At 39.8% G+C, this 16,745-nt stretch overlaps 2 protein-coding genes across 2 annotated transcripts in view; one reads left to right on the top strand and one right to left on the bottom strand.

Moving 5' to 3' along the window:
• The window catches only part of cadpsa (Ca2+-dependent activator protein for secretion a), a 128,943-nt gene extending 128,610 nt beyond the window's left edge, over positions 1–333 (bottom strand). Inside the window, exon 1 of the mRNA XM_053227190.1 lies at positions 60–333. The gene's annotated coding sequence lies outside the window, so the exon portion shown is untranslated. The remainder of the gene's footprint in view (positions 1–59) is intronic.
• Positions 334–540: 207 nt separating this feature from the next.
• Positions 541–15,080, top strand: nampt2 (nicotinamide phosphoribosyltransferase 2). The gene is made up of 11 exons (XM_026935397.3): positions 541–748; positions 4,206–4,341; positions 5,928–6,031; positions 6,126–6,254; positions 8,197–8,355; positions 10,360–10,490; positions 11,424–11,649; positions 13,190–13,309; positions 13,863–14,003; positions 14,086–14,211; positions 14,530–15,080. The coding sequence occupies exons 1-11, from the start codon at positions 701–703 to the stop codon at positions 14,701–14,703; spliced, it is 1,494 nt and encodes a 497-aa protein (XP_026791198.1). The 5' UTR covers positions 541–700; the 3' UTR covers positions 14,704–15,080.
• The last annotated feature ends 1,665 nt before the right edge of the window (positions 15,081–16,745 follow it).

The raw sequence follows: 16,745 nt of genomic DNA, 5'->3' as shown, positions 1-16,745 counted from the left end.
GTTTATTGAAGTACTGCATATACCCTCAAGAAAAATGAATCTAATATTAAGTATAAAACCTAATTCTAAGCTGGATCTGTGTCCCTCCTCCTCCTCCTCTTCCTCCTCCCCAAAGCTAGAAAGAAACCTATGCATTCACTATGAATATCATATTTAATCAAACCAAATACTAAATCTTTTTTTTTTTTTTTTTGGCTTCCTAATCAGAACGATTTCCTAAAGTAATGACACAGCAGGACTTTGCTCGACGCTCCTGAGTCCATAGTTTCTCTCTCGTTTTCACGGAACATGAAACTCCTCTTCCAGTTCAGCGCCACTCTGCGTCACTTTCACCAGACCTGCTGATCGAGTCCCGCAGGATACGCCCCCTTTTTTTTTTTTGCGCAACACCTCCACTGACTGTATTCATTTCAGGCCACGCCCCTTTTCCCTCCGCCTCTATATGTATGGGGTGTTCGTCGCCACGCCCCCTGTAGCATTTACGTGCGACGTTCAGACGTGACTCCGCCTCCTCAGTGTCCTCTTGTCTCTGAACGGGATCCTTTTCACAAACGCACACACGCACGGCGGGTAAACGTGGGCATCTTCTTTCACGCATTAGTGCGGTGTAATTTGCTCAGAGTGTCACATTGTGGTGTAAACAAGGACGAGAATTTTTATTTTATTTTTTTTTCTCTGAAAATATCACCGCAGTTCAGCTATGGCAGCTTCGGATTATAATTTTTTACTCGCGACGGATTCATACAAGGTAAGCTTTGCATAAATGTGTTATTTTTCTTAGTAAGTTAAATACATGATGTAATTTGCATCTTTTTTCAGTCAGAAAACTTAAGGGGCTTATAGACAGCTGCATTCTCAGTAATGTTTCTCTTGTTAGCTAACCGTTAGCTTTGCCGTTTCTCCTGCCTGCCCTTGCTTGTCATTTCATGGTCGTACCTGTGTTTAATTGCGTTACTTCAAAAAAAACAATAACATGACCGAGCACCTGTCACGCTGAAACAGCCACATAATGTTTCCTAGAATTCATATTTTCACGGCTGCCAGGCTGCGAGCTTCTTTCCTTTTAAATGGCCCGCTTTAGCTTTAGCTTCACCTAGCGTTGGTAAAACGCAGTGCGAGTATACACACGGTTTTACGGTAACCGCAAAGCTCGTGGTGTCTGATTTAATTAATACATAAACACTAGAGAAGTTCACATGCACGCTGTATTTGTTAACACATTTTCTCCCAGAATATAATGTTCATTTTGCCTTTTTTAACAACAGCAGTGTGGTTTACTATGTAAATATTAGACATGAAATAACGAACATTTTCAGTTCTATGTATAATTGACAGAAACCACATAAAAAAGCGATATATTTATTATTAATAGTAAATGACAGGCGGATGGTGGATACCGTAAAACCACCTGTATACGCGCAGCAGAGTTTCTACAAGAGAAGGCTAACCAATTTTTTTTTTTTTTTTTTGTGGGGTGGGGGGTGGTGGTTAAGGGGGTTGGTTACAGCGAAATTATGCTCGTTGCATATATTACTGTTACTTTTAATAATGCTTATTAAATCGTAAGTTTTCAGAGTGACCGTAGTGCAAGCCAGGACTTCAAAACCGAAGAAACGAAACCGAAATTAAAGTGCGAATCTGCGTCCGCTATGGGCTGCGTTCCAAATCACACTGTGGCGCGCTAGGTGTTAGGCCAAAATAGTGCGTTACCATGGTTACCAAAGGGCCCGTGCTGTTCAGACGTACGGTAGTGTGTAGTGCGCGGCGTGCGGTTTGAGATGCGGCCTCTGTTATTGCAGGTATTCAGCTCATTGATACTGAAAGTTTCTGAGGCAGCTCTGGAAAGGTTTAGAGGGAAAAATAACATGGTATGAAAATGATAGAGATTTATGAAAATAATGTTTTAAATCTCTACAGATTCCTTAATATGTGTCCATTTAACCTCTTGACTTTTCTATATGGAGTTAATGAACTAAGAACTGAACAGGAATTCTGGAAAGTTTTCAGAAATACACAAATCCTGGAGAAAAAAAAGAGTGTAATTTCTTCACAGTGAGATGATAAGAACAGTGATATGTTTTTGATATTTGCTTTTAATAATCACATGCATCAAACATTGCTTAAGGTTTACTGTGCTTAAGGTAAAGCTTTAAGGGTTAACTAATGTGATCTGATGACATTTTGGGTCATATGATATCTCTCGAAATATTTAATTTCTGACAGTACGGATCATATTAAGTTAAAAAAGCAAACGCCACATTTGCATGGTGCTTATCCGTCCTGCCCGGACTGGAAACATGCCAGTAAAGGTCAGATGTAATTGGAGGATGTCAGACAACCCCCTTCTTTAATCACTTTCAAATGGCAAAGGATGTTTTCTTTCTAATCCGAAAGCCCCAGAGGCTAAAATGTCACCCACACACATCCTCACATACTCACAAACTTGTTTTAGAGTTTAACTCAATGAACTGATTTGAATCCAGCTCTTTTCTTCAGCATATTAAATCTGAGGTGTAATACAAAAGTTGCTCTCTGTCTGAATTCTCTTTGGCGAAGGCAAGCTGACATGCAACACCTATGCGTGCAAAACTGTAGGTTACTTAATGCCTACATTTAAGTTTAGATGGTATTGTGTTTGTGTAATTGTTTTATTTTTAGTAGTTCTGTCTGCGTTGTTTTTCGGTTTCATTCACCTCAGCAAATATGAAGTCAGGTTACTTCGTGTTACAATAAATCTATCAACTATTTAATGCACTCGTTCTAATACGTTATTGTTTCTATAGTAACGACTCATTTACACGCCACATAATCGAAGCCTAAGAATAAATAGAATTTTAAAATGTGTTGTTACGTGACAAAGTTTAGAATCGTCTTAACCTTTATGGAAGGAGTCTCCAGTGTCAGTGCTTTGTAAGTTTTCCATCAGGACAAATGAAGAGAAAGAAAAAGAACCTGGAGACTTTAAGGGTAACTGACTTGTCTCGTGAACATTCCACAACTTTAAATGTAGCTATAAACGGATAATCTGTTAAGCATTAATAAATGAAATTCATAGGCTAATAATTGGAAAAAGGATGCGGCGTAAAAGGAACAGAACACTTGTGTTATAGGAAAACAGTCCACTTCAGGGTGGTAACAGGAACGCAGCTTATATTTAACCACCCTGTCATTGATTATTTTCCTATAACAGCACGTCCTGAAGTGTTTTATCGCTTACATAGTCTCTGTCTTTGGTTGATTTGAAAGCTGTGTGGAAGGAACATTTGATTCAAGTGTGATTCTTGGAATGCCACTCAGAAAGTGATTCATTTTCACAGCCTTCATTCTTCTAACACCTAACATATCAGTCTTGATGTTGGCTAAGGTTTATCTCTAATATCTGTCTGTCATATCGCACCCTAAACTCTTGTCCTGCTCTCTTTCAAATAGTTATATAACAGTGTTTGTGCTTCAAATTAAATCGACTTTGACCTCGTCACTAACTCTGGTTTCTATTTTCAGCCGTGCTTTCAGAACATTTTGTGTTATTAAAGCACAGACTGTTGGATTTTCTTTTTTGAATACCTTTTTATGAAAATCCAGATTGTCTGTGTCTGTTAATGGAATTGAAGATAATGATGATGATAATAATAATAATATTCTAGCGAACAGGAGCTCACTCCGGCTTGTCTGTTTTTCCATTTTGCAAATCCCTTGGCCTCATACTCAAGTTAAAGCTTGTTGCTCTTGATTAGTGAATTTGTGTTCATGGGAGATCCAGTGAGCACTTTGTAAGTAATTCACATTCCCTCCTCGTGACACATGTGCTGATGTTCTTTCGACCAGTGTACAGTACACGCAACGGGTTGCCAGGAATTCACGTGATACTTTTTTTTTTTTTTTTTTTTTTATTACACAAAGCTTTTTATGAGTGAGGAAGGTTTGAGTTGTTGTTTAATAAAAAAAATACACACTGAAAACATTTGGAAGTTTCAGATACCTGACAATCTTACGTTTCTTGGTGACATCCCACGCTGCACCTATTTTTTTTTTGTCTTAAGAAGGAAAAAAAGCCTAGAAACTAGAAAATATATCGTTCTGTAATTAAAAAAAATGTAATTGTGGCAAATTGCTGTGGTATAAGAGGAATAAAGCACTTTTGGATCTGCTGTTATTAGGAAAATTATTTCTGTTTTAACGTTTGCTCTTCCTTTTCTCTTTTTCAGATCACGCACTATAAGCAGTATCCTCCAGACCTCAGCAAAGTTTATTCTTACTTCGAGTGCCGGCGCAAGAAAGGGGCTCAGTTCAACGAGGTGGTGTTTTTCGGCCTGCAGTATCTCCTGAAGAAATATATCGCAGGTGTTTGTCTTGAAAGCGTAACGTGTGACGATGCTGCACACAGAAATGAATATTCATTTAGACTCTTTCTTATGACGTATGACGAATAAAAAATATTTTTTTATTTAAAGATTTTTAAGACTTTTTTTTTTTAAAGACCACATGACAATTGGTAAAATGTTTGTAAAATAAATTTTGTTTATTCATTTTGATTGCTTCATATTTAAAAAGCATACGTGTTTACTTTTCAGCTGCGTATGGGCCGTGGGCTGATCCTAAATCAATATTTGATTTTGTTTATCCTGATAAACATGGATAAAAAAAAAACTACCTCGACAGTGTCACAAGTTTTGCAAACTCAGTATTGTGACAGACAAACTGCATTTCTTTTCTTTTCTTCCTTTTTTTTTTTGAATTATGGCATTTGTTTAAGACGAAGATTCGCTTGAGTTGTGGCTTTTGTGTAGAAAAAAAGGTGGCCCTGAAGCGTTACGTGCCATTGCCCCTGTCATGTGTTTCGCATTGCTGTACCTCTGACGTCCTGCATGTGTCCTCTGCTGACAGGAGCCTTGAAAGAACACAAGGTCAAACTGCAGGACTCTTTCTGAACAGTCCAGAACAAAACACACGATTTGCTTTTGAGTAAGACAGGCCTTTACTTGTCCCAGTAAATGCACATCTTAACTTTGGCTTAATCTCTCTCGTAATATGATAATGAAATAATACAAAGCTCTATTTCGTAATTAGTTCTGTTTGTGTAAGGCAGGCACTTCACATCAGCGTTGCGTAATCATTGGTGAATTCCACTTAAAGTTCATTTGGCTTTGTGAAAGGGACAGAGCGCAACCTTTGACCTCTCTGCACTATATTTTCCAGCTCGAACCCCTTCGTCGGGAGCACAGCATGTCACTCGAGCTACTTCTGTACGACTGCAAAACATAGCTGTTCTAATTCAGTCAAATCGTGCTGTCATAGGAAACTAATCAACGACGGGTTGGTGTGATGAATCCCAACACAAAGCAGAGCTCCTGTACAGAGTTACTGTATTTCCATCCTAAAAATGTTTTATTCCTCTTATACTACAGCAGTCGCATGTTTTATCAGTTTACCACAAAACTAGATAGTTTCTGTTATCAGTTACGTTGCATCATCAGGCAAAGAAACCACACCTTGTCTCCTTTAAGTCCTCCGTCTTAAAGACCCCATGTCAAAAAAAGTACTGACTGCTACAGAGCGCTGGTACTGGAGACTCCTTCCATGAATATGAAATAAAATTCTTCACCAGTTGTTTCACCATATCAACAACTGTACATTATTCCTTATTAAAAACACTTTTTAATCCATTTATCATTAGAATATGTAGATCATCCACCGTACCAGTCCCTGTGAATTAGCCGTTACTATAGAAACGCTAAAATGAATTGACACCTCCTGACCAATCAGATTCGAGGACTGAAAAGCATTGTGGTGTAAGTCTATATAAAATACATGATCTGACATGTTTGTAGTCTTAATAGCAATTTCTAATACATGGAGTCCAGCATGACTTGACACACTTTGTGTAAATTGTGTATTTGTAACCTAGCGCATCATTAACTTTTCCCCAGGACGCATCGTCACAGAGGAGAAGATTCAGGAGGCCAAAGTGTTTTACCAGATGCACTTCAAGCAGTCGGTGTTTGACGAAGAGGGCTGGAGGAAACTGTTGGAGGTAGGATTTAAGTCAGCTCATCAGCTCCACACACGTCTTCTCTGTCCAGCTCTTGCTGTGCTAACGGTCGCGTCTCCGTCTGTCTGTGTGTCAGAGATACGACGGCTGCCTCCCGATCCGCATCAAAGCCGTTCCTGAGGGGAAGATCATTCCCAGGGGAAACGTCCTGTTCACTGTAGAGAACACAGACCCAGACTTCTACTGGCTCACCAATTACATAGAGGTACAGCATTTCTTCTTTTCTTAAAGACATGTAGTCAAGTATAATGTCTAAACTCAATATATTAAAGATTTAGTATTGTTTAAGCCTATAAACAACATTTCAAAATTAATATAAATATGAATACATACAGCAAAAAAAAATTGTTTTTTTAGGCCATGACTCTTTGACGTTCCCGTGACTTGCAAGCAAACTGTAGACGGTGACGAGTGACAGGAAAGAAAGTGTCTCAGTACTCAGTGCTCGCTGAGCTGAGGTGCCCTCACAGTCACACACCTATATTTACCAACGTATAGAAAATATGCACTTCTTAAGATACAAAAAACTGATGTCACTTCCCATTAGTCTCTTAGGGATTGTGGGCGTGGCATGCCTTGCTGTATTTGTGATTAGAGAAGAAATTGTAGTAAACAAATTGTGTACAGGCTACAAATTAATTTATACGGTTGTACTTTTAATGTTGTCCTAAAACCCCAGAAAGGATGAAACTATATTTCTTCTTGCCAAACACTGTTACATGGGAACTAAACGCATGTATTGAAGGAATTGAGAGAACAGAACTGGTCACTTTACTTCATCAGTAGTCTATATATAGTAGTCTAGTGTTTTGAGTGTGTTCATGTGTTTTGAGCTGTAGAAAACATCCCCCTAAACGGTTAAGGCTCTGGGTGTGTTCTAAACACAGTCCTGCTGTGCCATTGTGCAAGTCAGTGACTCGGGCTTTTGATTTCCAGCACATACTTGGCCACTGCTGCGGCTCTGAAACAGCAGAGAACTTGGATTATAATGGTGCGGGGTCAGTGAGGCTGAACTCGTGGCCTGGTGAACCTGAACAACGAGGTTCTCGAACCTCAGATTCTACTGCACAGTTTAGAATAATAGCTGTAATAACTTTTAAAATGATTTATAGTAAAAAACCAAGAGCCGCATTTTGCGCAGTAGACTGCAGTCCTCGGTCTGTAAATGTTGCAGTTGGTTTTGACCCAAACGTGAAGAAAAGGTCTGTCTGCCTGTGTGTTGGCCTGTCTGTCAGTCGATTAATCTGACTTTTGGTCTGTCTGGCTGTTTGCTAGTGTGTATGTGTTGATGTGGGTCAGTCTGTCAGTTGGTCAGTCTGTCTGTCAGGTAATCTGTCTGTCTGTCAGTTGGTGACGTGGTTGTCAGTCTATGAATCAGTGTGGCAGTCTTTTATCAATTGATATGTCTGTCTGTCAGTCGCTCTGTCTGTCAGTGTGTTTATCCATCTGTCAGGCACTTGAAATGTCTGTCGATCAATCTGTCGGCTTGTCTGAGTTGGTCTGTTTGCTGGTCAATCTATTGGTCAGCCTGTCTGTCAGTATGTCTGTTTTTCACTCAGTTTGTCAGTTGTTCTGTATCATTTAGTCTGTAAGTTTGTCAGTTAGTCTGTATGTCTGTCCATCTGTTTGTCTTTCAGTCTATATGTCTGTCAGTCAGTTGGTGTGTCTGTCAGTAAGTTAACACACCTGTCTGTCGGTCAGTCAGTCGATCCGTCTGTTTGTCAGTTGGTCTGTCTGTGAGATGGTCAGTCAGATTTGTCTGTCAATCCGTTTGTTAATCAGCCGATCTGTCAATCTTTTGTTCTGTCAGTCAGTTGGTTGAAATGCCTGTCGATCAGGCGCGTCAGTTGATTTGTCAGCCTGTCTGTCTGTCGGTTGGTCGATTGATCTGTTGGTCGGTCAGTCAGGTGGTTTGTCTGTCAGTCTCTCCTTCATACATAGGCCTTTCTATTCTACATTTCTACCTAGATTCTGGATCAGTCTATTTCCCAGTCCTCAGACTTTCAGCCTTTTCTGTGTTAGTTTTAGTCATGCTGCATGTCCATCGTGGCAGTTGATAAAACGCAGGAGTCGTTATATTTTGGGTACACAGTCCCTCTCTCTCTCCTTTCTGACTCATGTGCCACGTGCGCTCTTTGTCCCCTCAGACCATGCTGGTCCAAATGTGGTACCCCATCACCGTGGCAACCATCTCCCGGGAGTTCAAAAAGATCCTTGCCAAGCATCTGAAGGCCACGTCGGGAAGTTTGGAGGGGCTGGAGTTCAAACTGCATGATTTCGGCTACAGAGGAGTCTCCTCTCAGGAGGTATGCACTGATAGCACAGCTCGTTAAATTGATTATGTTTATAATGATCACTAAATTTTATATGCCTTGTGTGCAAATGCCATAATCTAATAAGGGTTCCAAGATTGTGGCATTTGCAATTAACAAATGACCAAGTTTGCTCTGAAGTTCCAACTCTTTACTTATGATCAGTTATAGTGCATTCTGGAGTCAGGTTGCAAACATACTTGCTTAAGCTTGTGACTTTGTTGCCAGAATCTATTAATCATCAGACTAAATATCCTAAATAGAATGGCATCAGTAAGAAACTGAGTTATTATATAGCTTAATAAACGAGACAGATTGTTACAAATCTCCGTGACACCCTTGGCTGTCTACCAGTTCTGAGTAAAGGTAATGACCCATACTCGTTGTTCAGAGTCCACTTTGAATCTAGATGTAGATATAAAGGTGTGTTAAACAGGATTAATAATATATTAACGATATTTTTTGGCAAAATAATCACTCAGATCGGATAGAATATCAAGGCTGATTATTTGCTGCACAGCACCTTAAAGATCATGATGTGCTGTTCCACAGCTGTCAGTCATACCTGTACATGACTGGGTTGAGTATTAATCATGTCACTGGAGGGAATAGACAGGGAACGTCTCTGTGACTAAAAGGTCAGCGGACATCTGGCTCAGGTGATAAACACAGTGCCGGAGTGTGTGCAGAGGCTTCTGGGAGTTCAGATGTGCACTGATCTGCCCTTTTTAAGTGAGAGCTGTCGAATAGAAGCTCAGATCAGTGAAACGTTGTGCAGGTAATGAGACGTGCTCTCTTAGATATGTGCAAGAGGTAAAAGGAAAAGACATCTCTCTCTCTCTCTCTCTCTCTCTCTCTCTCTCGCTCTCCCTCTCTCTCTCTCTCTCTCTCTCTCCCTCTCCCCCTCTCTCTCTCTCTCCTACGCTCTGTCTCTCCTAGTTGTCATTAAGGAGTGTTAGGGTGTCAGTGTGTTGTCAGGTGTGTATCTGAGTGGATTAATGGTGCGGTAAAGAGAATAATGGTGTCAGACTGAGAAGATGAATTCCCCAAACGGAGAGGCTTTTTCTTTTTGTTGAATCATCCCCAGTCTCTATACGGTGTAAATGGATAAATGTGTTTATATGGATAAATTAATCTTAGTCATACTGCTATGGTAGAAGTGAATAAGGGGAGGAAAAGACTGAACTGGATTTGGATGGAAACTCTGTGTCGCTCTTTGGGAGATTCAGAGGTCTTCAGTTTGCGTCAAATACAATTTGTAATCCAGAGCAACAAGCCCTCGGGCTTCTTCTGCCAAACGGCAGCTGCTGCTCCTGATTACGCGGACTTTACAGAGCATTAACGAAGACTTGCTTTCACCTGCTTCAGCCATATTTGTGAAAAGCATGTTCAGTTTGATTAGACAGTTTCATTCACAGGCACTCCCTGATTCTTACACGACAAAATCGTACTTCTTTACTGCGTACTGGCTTTGCACCTAGCCCTATGTGCATAAGTAACTACTTCCTGTGTTTCTATTGAATCAGAATTGTTTCGTGTTGAGCCAGTAGTTATACAGTGGTTGGCATACATATTCGCAAGTATTTTGTAGTGTCATAACCTGGAACTAAAATGGACTGAATTAGGATTTGATGTCATGGATTTGATTTCAAAATAAACACAGAGAGAACATAGCTAAAGAAACCGCATCAAGACCTTTGTGGGATTTATGAACTATAACAATAATGAGCAGTACTCCTGGGAAACTTCAACAGTCTGCAACAGTAAAAACAGTATTTATTTGTAATATTGTACTTTAATATCGACTTGCATAAATAAGTATCGGATGGACTGAATCAGTATCGTTTGCCACCAAATAATGAGCAATAAGTACTGAATGGCTGTACAAACCAGGTTTGAAAAACTGGAGTATCCCTTTAATTAGTATTCTGACACACACACACACACACACACATGTGGCTCATCGCACTTTTTCATCTCTTTCACACACATGCATAGTCGGCGGCGCTGGGTGGAGCCGCTCACCTGGTGAACTTTTCCAGCACGGACACAGTGGCTGGAATCCTCATGGCTCAGCGCTACTACAGCTGCCCCATGGCTGGTTTCTCCATACCTGCTGCTGAGCACAGGTGAGACACGCACACACACACACACACTTTCTCTCTCTCTCGCTCTCTCTCTCTCTGCTGCATGTACATGATCTGACCTGGGTTCCCAAACCAAACCCAAAGTCTAATTATTCATTTCTCTGATTTTTCCCTTTGATGTTCTTGTCGTCTGTTTCATATTCTTGTCTTCTGCATATCTGAAGCTCTTATGGAAAAACATCTGCCACTGACTCATCTCCCAGTAACTCATTGCCACAGATTCGAACAATTTCAAATGGCAGATTCATGAGAAGATCGACTCAGTCGTCCTCTTTGTTTCCTCAGAGCTGCACTGAAGCTCAACCCTGCTCATGTGATCACGTCTAACCACAGAAGCTAATCTGGCAGGGAAGCTGGAGGCTAAATACGAGTTGCTAAAGCAAGCAACCAGCAAATTTTACAAAAAGTAAAAATAATAATTAAACAACCAGAGAGTCCTAAAATCCAGTCAAAAAAATTAATACTTACACATTTAGAATAATACGCAAAAGAGAGAGAAATATAGAAATACAAAATTGTAAAAAACTAATGAAATAATTTATTTAGATTTTCTTTTTTTAAAAATTAAGAAGGTAAAATGTTATATGTATAATTATAATTTTAATTGTGTGAATTGTTATTGTTATTTGGCAAATTATACAAAATATCATGAATACACAAACACAAATACACTAAAAGTACCAGTTATATACTAACAGAATATTTTTTTTCCAGAATATCCGGACATATATGGATTTCTAAACAGAATTTATTTTTCCAAAAATAAATAATTTATGTTTTTCAATAATAAGTAGCATCTGAGTGACATTGTGTATTATCATTTTAGATAAATGAATTAAAACCTGTCCTCGTTTGCAGAATCAGATTTTTAGACTCTGTGTGTGTGTGTGTGTGTGTGTGTGTTGTGTGTTGCAGCACCATCATCTCCTGGGGCCGGAGCAGAGAGAAGGACGCATATGAGTATCTGCTGGACCAGTTCCCCTCAGGCCCCGTGGCAGTGGTCAGCGACAGCTACGACATCTTCAAGGCCTGCAAGCACATCTGGGGAGACAAGCTGAAGGAGAGAGTGATGGAACGCAGCGAAGACGCCGTCCTCGTCATCCGGCCCGACTCGGGAGACCCCACAGAGACGCTGCTGGAGGTGGGTGATGTCCAGACTCCAGGGTGATCTGATGGTGTCGCGAATGTCACTTGTAGCAAATTTAACATTTGTTAATAAACACATTTACTTCTTAGTCATTCAGTCAAGCTTTCTCTGGACAAATCAGTGATGACCAGGACAAGCTTCACCTCTTTTGCTCCTGTTCCGCCAAAAAGTATTTACTGGAGTGCAGAAAGAACAGCCTAGCGTACTTTTCACACTTTCAGTATTCCCACAGTGGAAATGCACCCATTATGCACAGACTGAACTCATACTTTCACTAGGGGCTGATGTTAGTACAGTGTCCTGCACTGTGAGAGCAACAGCCCAGACTCAGTCTCTCAGATTCCCACATGATGCTGCTCCACTTATTTCCTCTTTATTTCCTTATTTCCCTTTCCATATGAACAGTCCTCACTGAGCAACTTCTGCATGCTCTTTTAGTGCTACAGTCTTCTAATGAGAATAACATTGGGACATTCGAAGGGCATCTGCAGAAGCGAGATCTCAGTCTACTTGTGGTTCCTGCTGCATTTTACACTTGGACTGATCATGAAGCCTGGAGTTGCCACATCATTTAACTTTAGGTTGCTGTAAAAATTCAACATTAGGATCTCTGTTTGAGAAATGATCTGTTCCTTTTTAAAGGAAGGGATGAATGAAGGAAGGAGAGAAACATGGAAGTAAGGAAGTAGAAGGAGGAAAGAAGGAAGGAAAGAAAGAGGGGAGGAACCAAAAAGGGAAGAAAGGAGAGGAAGAAGGGAGGAACCAGAAAAGGAAGGAAGGAAAGAAAGAAGGAGAGAAAGAGGGAAGGAACCAAAAAAGGAAGGAAGAAAGGAGAGAAAGAGGGGAGGAACCAGAAAAGGGGAAAAAAGGTGAATGAAATAAAAGAAGAATGAAAACAAGGAAGGAAAGAACCAAAGGGAGGAAGGAAACAAACAAAGAAGAAACAAGGAAGGAAAGAAGAAAGGAAGGGCACAAGAAAGGAAAGAGAAACAAGAAAGGAAAGATGGAACCAAAAAAGGAAGGAAATAGAAATAGAGAAGAAAAGAAGGAAAGGGAGCAATAGGCAACGAAGGAAAAAACAAGGGAATAAAGAAGGAAACAAAGAAGGAAAGAAACAAAGAAGGAGAAATAGGGAAGGAAGGGAGGTAGAAGGGGAAAAAAGGAAGGAAGGAAAGAGAGAATTTGGGAAGGAAGAAAAGAAAGAAGGGAGGAAAGAAGGAAATAAGGAAGGAAAGAAGGATGGAAATAAATGGCCACTTGTCTTTGCAGCAGCATGTCTGAGATGTCTTCTAGTATGTCACTGCTTTGTGTTTCTTGGTTCTGATTTAGGAGTATGACGAACAGTTTTGTTTTTTGTTTGTTTGTTGTTTTTTTTTCTTTCATTTGCTGGCATTTTTTTTTTGGTCACATTGAGACATTTAGCTGTGTGTTATGTGTGTAATAAAAAAGTCTGTCTCTCTCTCTGTCTCTCTCTCTCTCTCCCCCCCCTCTCTCTCTCTCTTTTTCCCTCTCCCCTCTCTCTCTCTGTCTGCAGGTCATAAAGATTTTAGAGGAGTGTTTTAGCTGTTCTCTGAACTCTGTAGGCTATAAAGTGCTTCCATCATACATACGCATCATCCAGGGTGATGGGATCGATCTCTGCTCAGTCGAGAAGGTAAAATAATAACGATCAGGACTTTCACTGCTCGAGTAAGACGGGCCTAATGGTGGTGCTGTAGTGCAGGGTTTTACACTTTGCCTCATCTCATGAATAATTTGTCCTGCATAATTTGTCTTGGGTTCTCCAAAACAAAAAAAAAAGTCTCAAGGACCATTTAGCTCCACCCACTTCAATTTTATATTATTCACATAATTCACATAATAGGTGAAAACTACTTTTTGGCCTGCCTTCACTAAATTGGTGTCAAACTACTCCAATCAAGTCAAGATTTTAAGAAATACAGATTTTTGTGCATATGTAAATTGGAAATGTCCCTCCAGGGTAAACCAGTGTTGCCTGGGCTGTATTTGCATACTGGACCCTGATTGGATGTTAGATTTTATGATGCAATAACTCAACATGGTTTCATTTTTCTCTTCTGCAATGAGATTTTCAGGATTTAATTGTACAAAATATATGGTATTAACCTTAAACCTTTAGGGTGACTTGAAATCATGGCAGGGTGACGTAAGCGTGACGATATTGTGTCCTGTGTTGCTGTTCCCAGATCCTGAAGAAGCTCAGCGACGAGGGCTGGAGCGCGGAGAACGTATTCTTCGGCTGTGGAAGCGCCCTGCTGCAGAAGATCAACAGAGACACACTGAACTGTGCGTTTAAATGCAGCTACGTGGAGAGTAGCGGGAAGGGGGTGAGTTACGTTTTTTTTTTTTCTACATGAGAGATGTCATACATGAGTCTTATGTCTGATGTGTAAATATTTGTGTGCGTAGATGGACGTGTATAAGCAGCCAGTGACAGATCCGTCTAAGGGTTCGAAGCGCGGTCGTCTGTCACTGAGGAGAAACTCAGATGGGTTTATAGAGACAGTGGAACGGGGTGCAGGCAAACCGGAGGAGGTGAGAAGTAAAAATTCACAGATTAGTAACGTGTTGCTAGCACATTGGCTTTAGATATAAACCACTCACATAATATAACTATCCTGTGAACGAAGAAGAAAAACCCTCTTGTTTGTTCATTTAATAAAAAAACACACTGAACCAAGACAGGTTAAAGAAGCTGATATTAAACAATACCAAATTGGAACATTTTTCTGAAATCTGCATTGTGGTTTCTATGCAATTGATGCTTAATTTCTGCCAATACCATCCCAGTACAGTAGATGGTGATGTTCCAACACCACCACTTACAAACCTTTCTGTGTGTGTGTGGCGCAGGACATGCTTGTGACGGTGTTTGAGAATGGGACCATCCTGAAGGAGTACTCTCTGGACGAGATCCGGAAGAACGCCCAGCTCTGGGAGGAGGACCTGAGCCCGGCGCAGCACAACCAGGACCACAGCAGCACGCTGGACATCCACCAGAAACACATCATGAACGGCTTGCACTAATCACGACACCGCCCACCCACCAACGGACCAATCGATCCCCTCCTTCCCATCAAACTCCACCCTTTTCCCAGTTATGCTCCACCCCATTCCCAGTACGCCTTGTGTGTCCATACGGCCAGCGCAAACAACGTTCATCCTTCGTGGAGTGATAGATCACAGTGACGTTCGATTTTTTTAGATCACAGTGATGTTAAATCAGGTTTTTACATCTATTAAATTTTCGTTTAAATCTACCAAAACATTGGAATGACATTTTGTATTGACTTCGAAGTTCTCCAGTGGTGGAGAGAACCTCTAAATCTAGATAAGTTACTTCAGTTGGCGAAAAATTAGCACTAAATTCACAAAGTCATCTTTTTTTTTTTTTTTTTTTTTTTTTTTTTAAAAAACAAAGGAGGTGCTAATGAAGTCAAGTTAAGTGGCTTTATTGTCATTTCAACAGTATACAGCTGGTTCAGTCACAGTGAAACGAAACAGCATTCCTCTAGGACCATGGTGCTACATAAAATAACTCAGTGCTACATGAGACTACATAGACAGAACTAAATAAGACTACAGTCCTACACAGGACTACATAAAGTTCACATGTGCACACGTGTGCAAACAGCATAAGACAGTACAACAATTACAAAAAAAAGGACAATAGGCACAATAAAGGAAAGTGCAGCACCAACCAGTACACAGTTGTAGTGAAGTGTAACTAGATCCACTTAATCAAATAGTTCTGTCATTTAAAATCTAGTATTCCATATCTACTTTCCACCACTGTCTAATTTTCACAAAATGCCAAATATTGCTATTGGTGCTTATAGAAGACCCACCATTAGTGTATTACCGGCAGGGCTTTTTTTTTTTTTCCTCGCATGGTTTTGTTGAATTTTAATGATGAATTGCTTAAAAAAAGAAGGAAAATTCATATCAGGTGATTGAATCATCTCCAGGTCAGAAATTACTTCCTTTATGCAGATTTTAAAACGAGTAATACAGTCAATACAGCCTATGCACCTCTGATAGGAGTGGTATGAAATATACATGATATGCATATGAATATGTAGACAGCCGCACATTCACGTCATTTATAATCCGATTTATTCTTTGTCAGTGCTTGTTGAATGATTATTACTGCGAGATCCACTCGCAGTAACATGCACTTAATGATACCAAATACGCATGTGGTTCTCTGTATCACTTTGTTGGATTTAATCGGGGGTTTATAAGCGTCAGACATGGCCGTGCTCACCAAATGCTGCACAGAAAGCAGCACTTTCTATATCACCACATCTGTAATGATGGATCCATGAATACATTTATAAGGTTATGATGCATTTATAAGGCGTTCTACAAATTGTTTATGAAAATGCACTTTATAGCAGTGTGAATATCACCAACGTCAAAGAAACCCAGCATGTATACTATATTTAGTTATAGATTATACATACTCAGACCTTTTTTTTTTTATTGTGCATTTAACTTTTGTCCAATTCTTGAACTCAAGTTTTTTTTAAGAGTATTACTTTAACTTTTATTAGCAACAGAAAGTGGCAGAATTTATATTATAAACAGACATATATAATATAATATTTTATCATATTACATATTTATAATAATTGATCAATTTTTTTTGTGAGTTAGATTTTCACAAAGCCTGAAATGTGACTGTAATTATTGAGATAAAACTAATAATAAATAATAATAATCGATACAGCAGTTAGTAGACATATATACAGTAATAATTAATGTTCACACTGTGATGCATTTTCATAAATAGTTGTTTTTAAACACAGTGTATAATGCCTTATGAATGCATTAGGACGTGTTATGAATGTGTTCATTGTTTATTATATATGTGGCTTTCATAGAAAGTGTTGCTGGACCTTCTTCCTCACACTAAATCAGCAAAACTGAGAATGGTGTGTGTGTATGTGTGTGTATGTGTGTATCTGTGTGTGCTTCCATTTCCCAAGATGAAAGCTGTATGAAAGTAAAGCTTTATGAAAGTAAAGCTGAGTGAATCGAGGCGTGGAGTAGGGCTGGGCGATATT

The sequence above is a fragment of the Pangasianodon hypophthalmus genome, chromosome 20 (genome assembly GCF_027358585.1).
Source record: "Pangasianodon hypophthalmus isolate fPanHyp1 chromosome 20, fPanHyp1.pri, whole genome shotgun sequence".
Lineage (NCBI taxonomy): Eukaryota > Metazoa > Chordata > Actinopteri > Siluriformes > Pangasiidae > Pangasianodon > Pangasianodon hypophthalmus.
The sequence above is the reverse complement of the archived record's forward strand: the minus strand, read 5'-3'. Positions and strand labels throughout refer to the sequence as shown.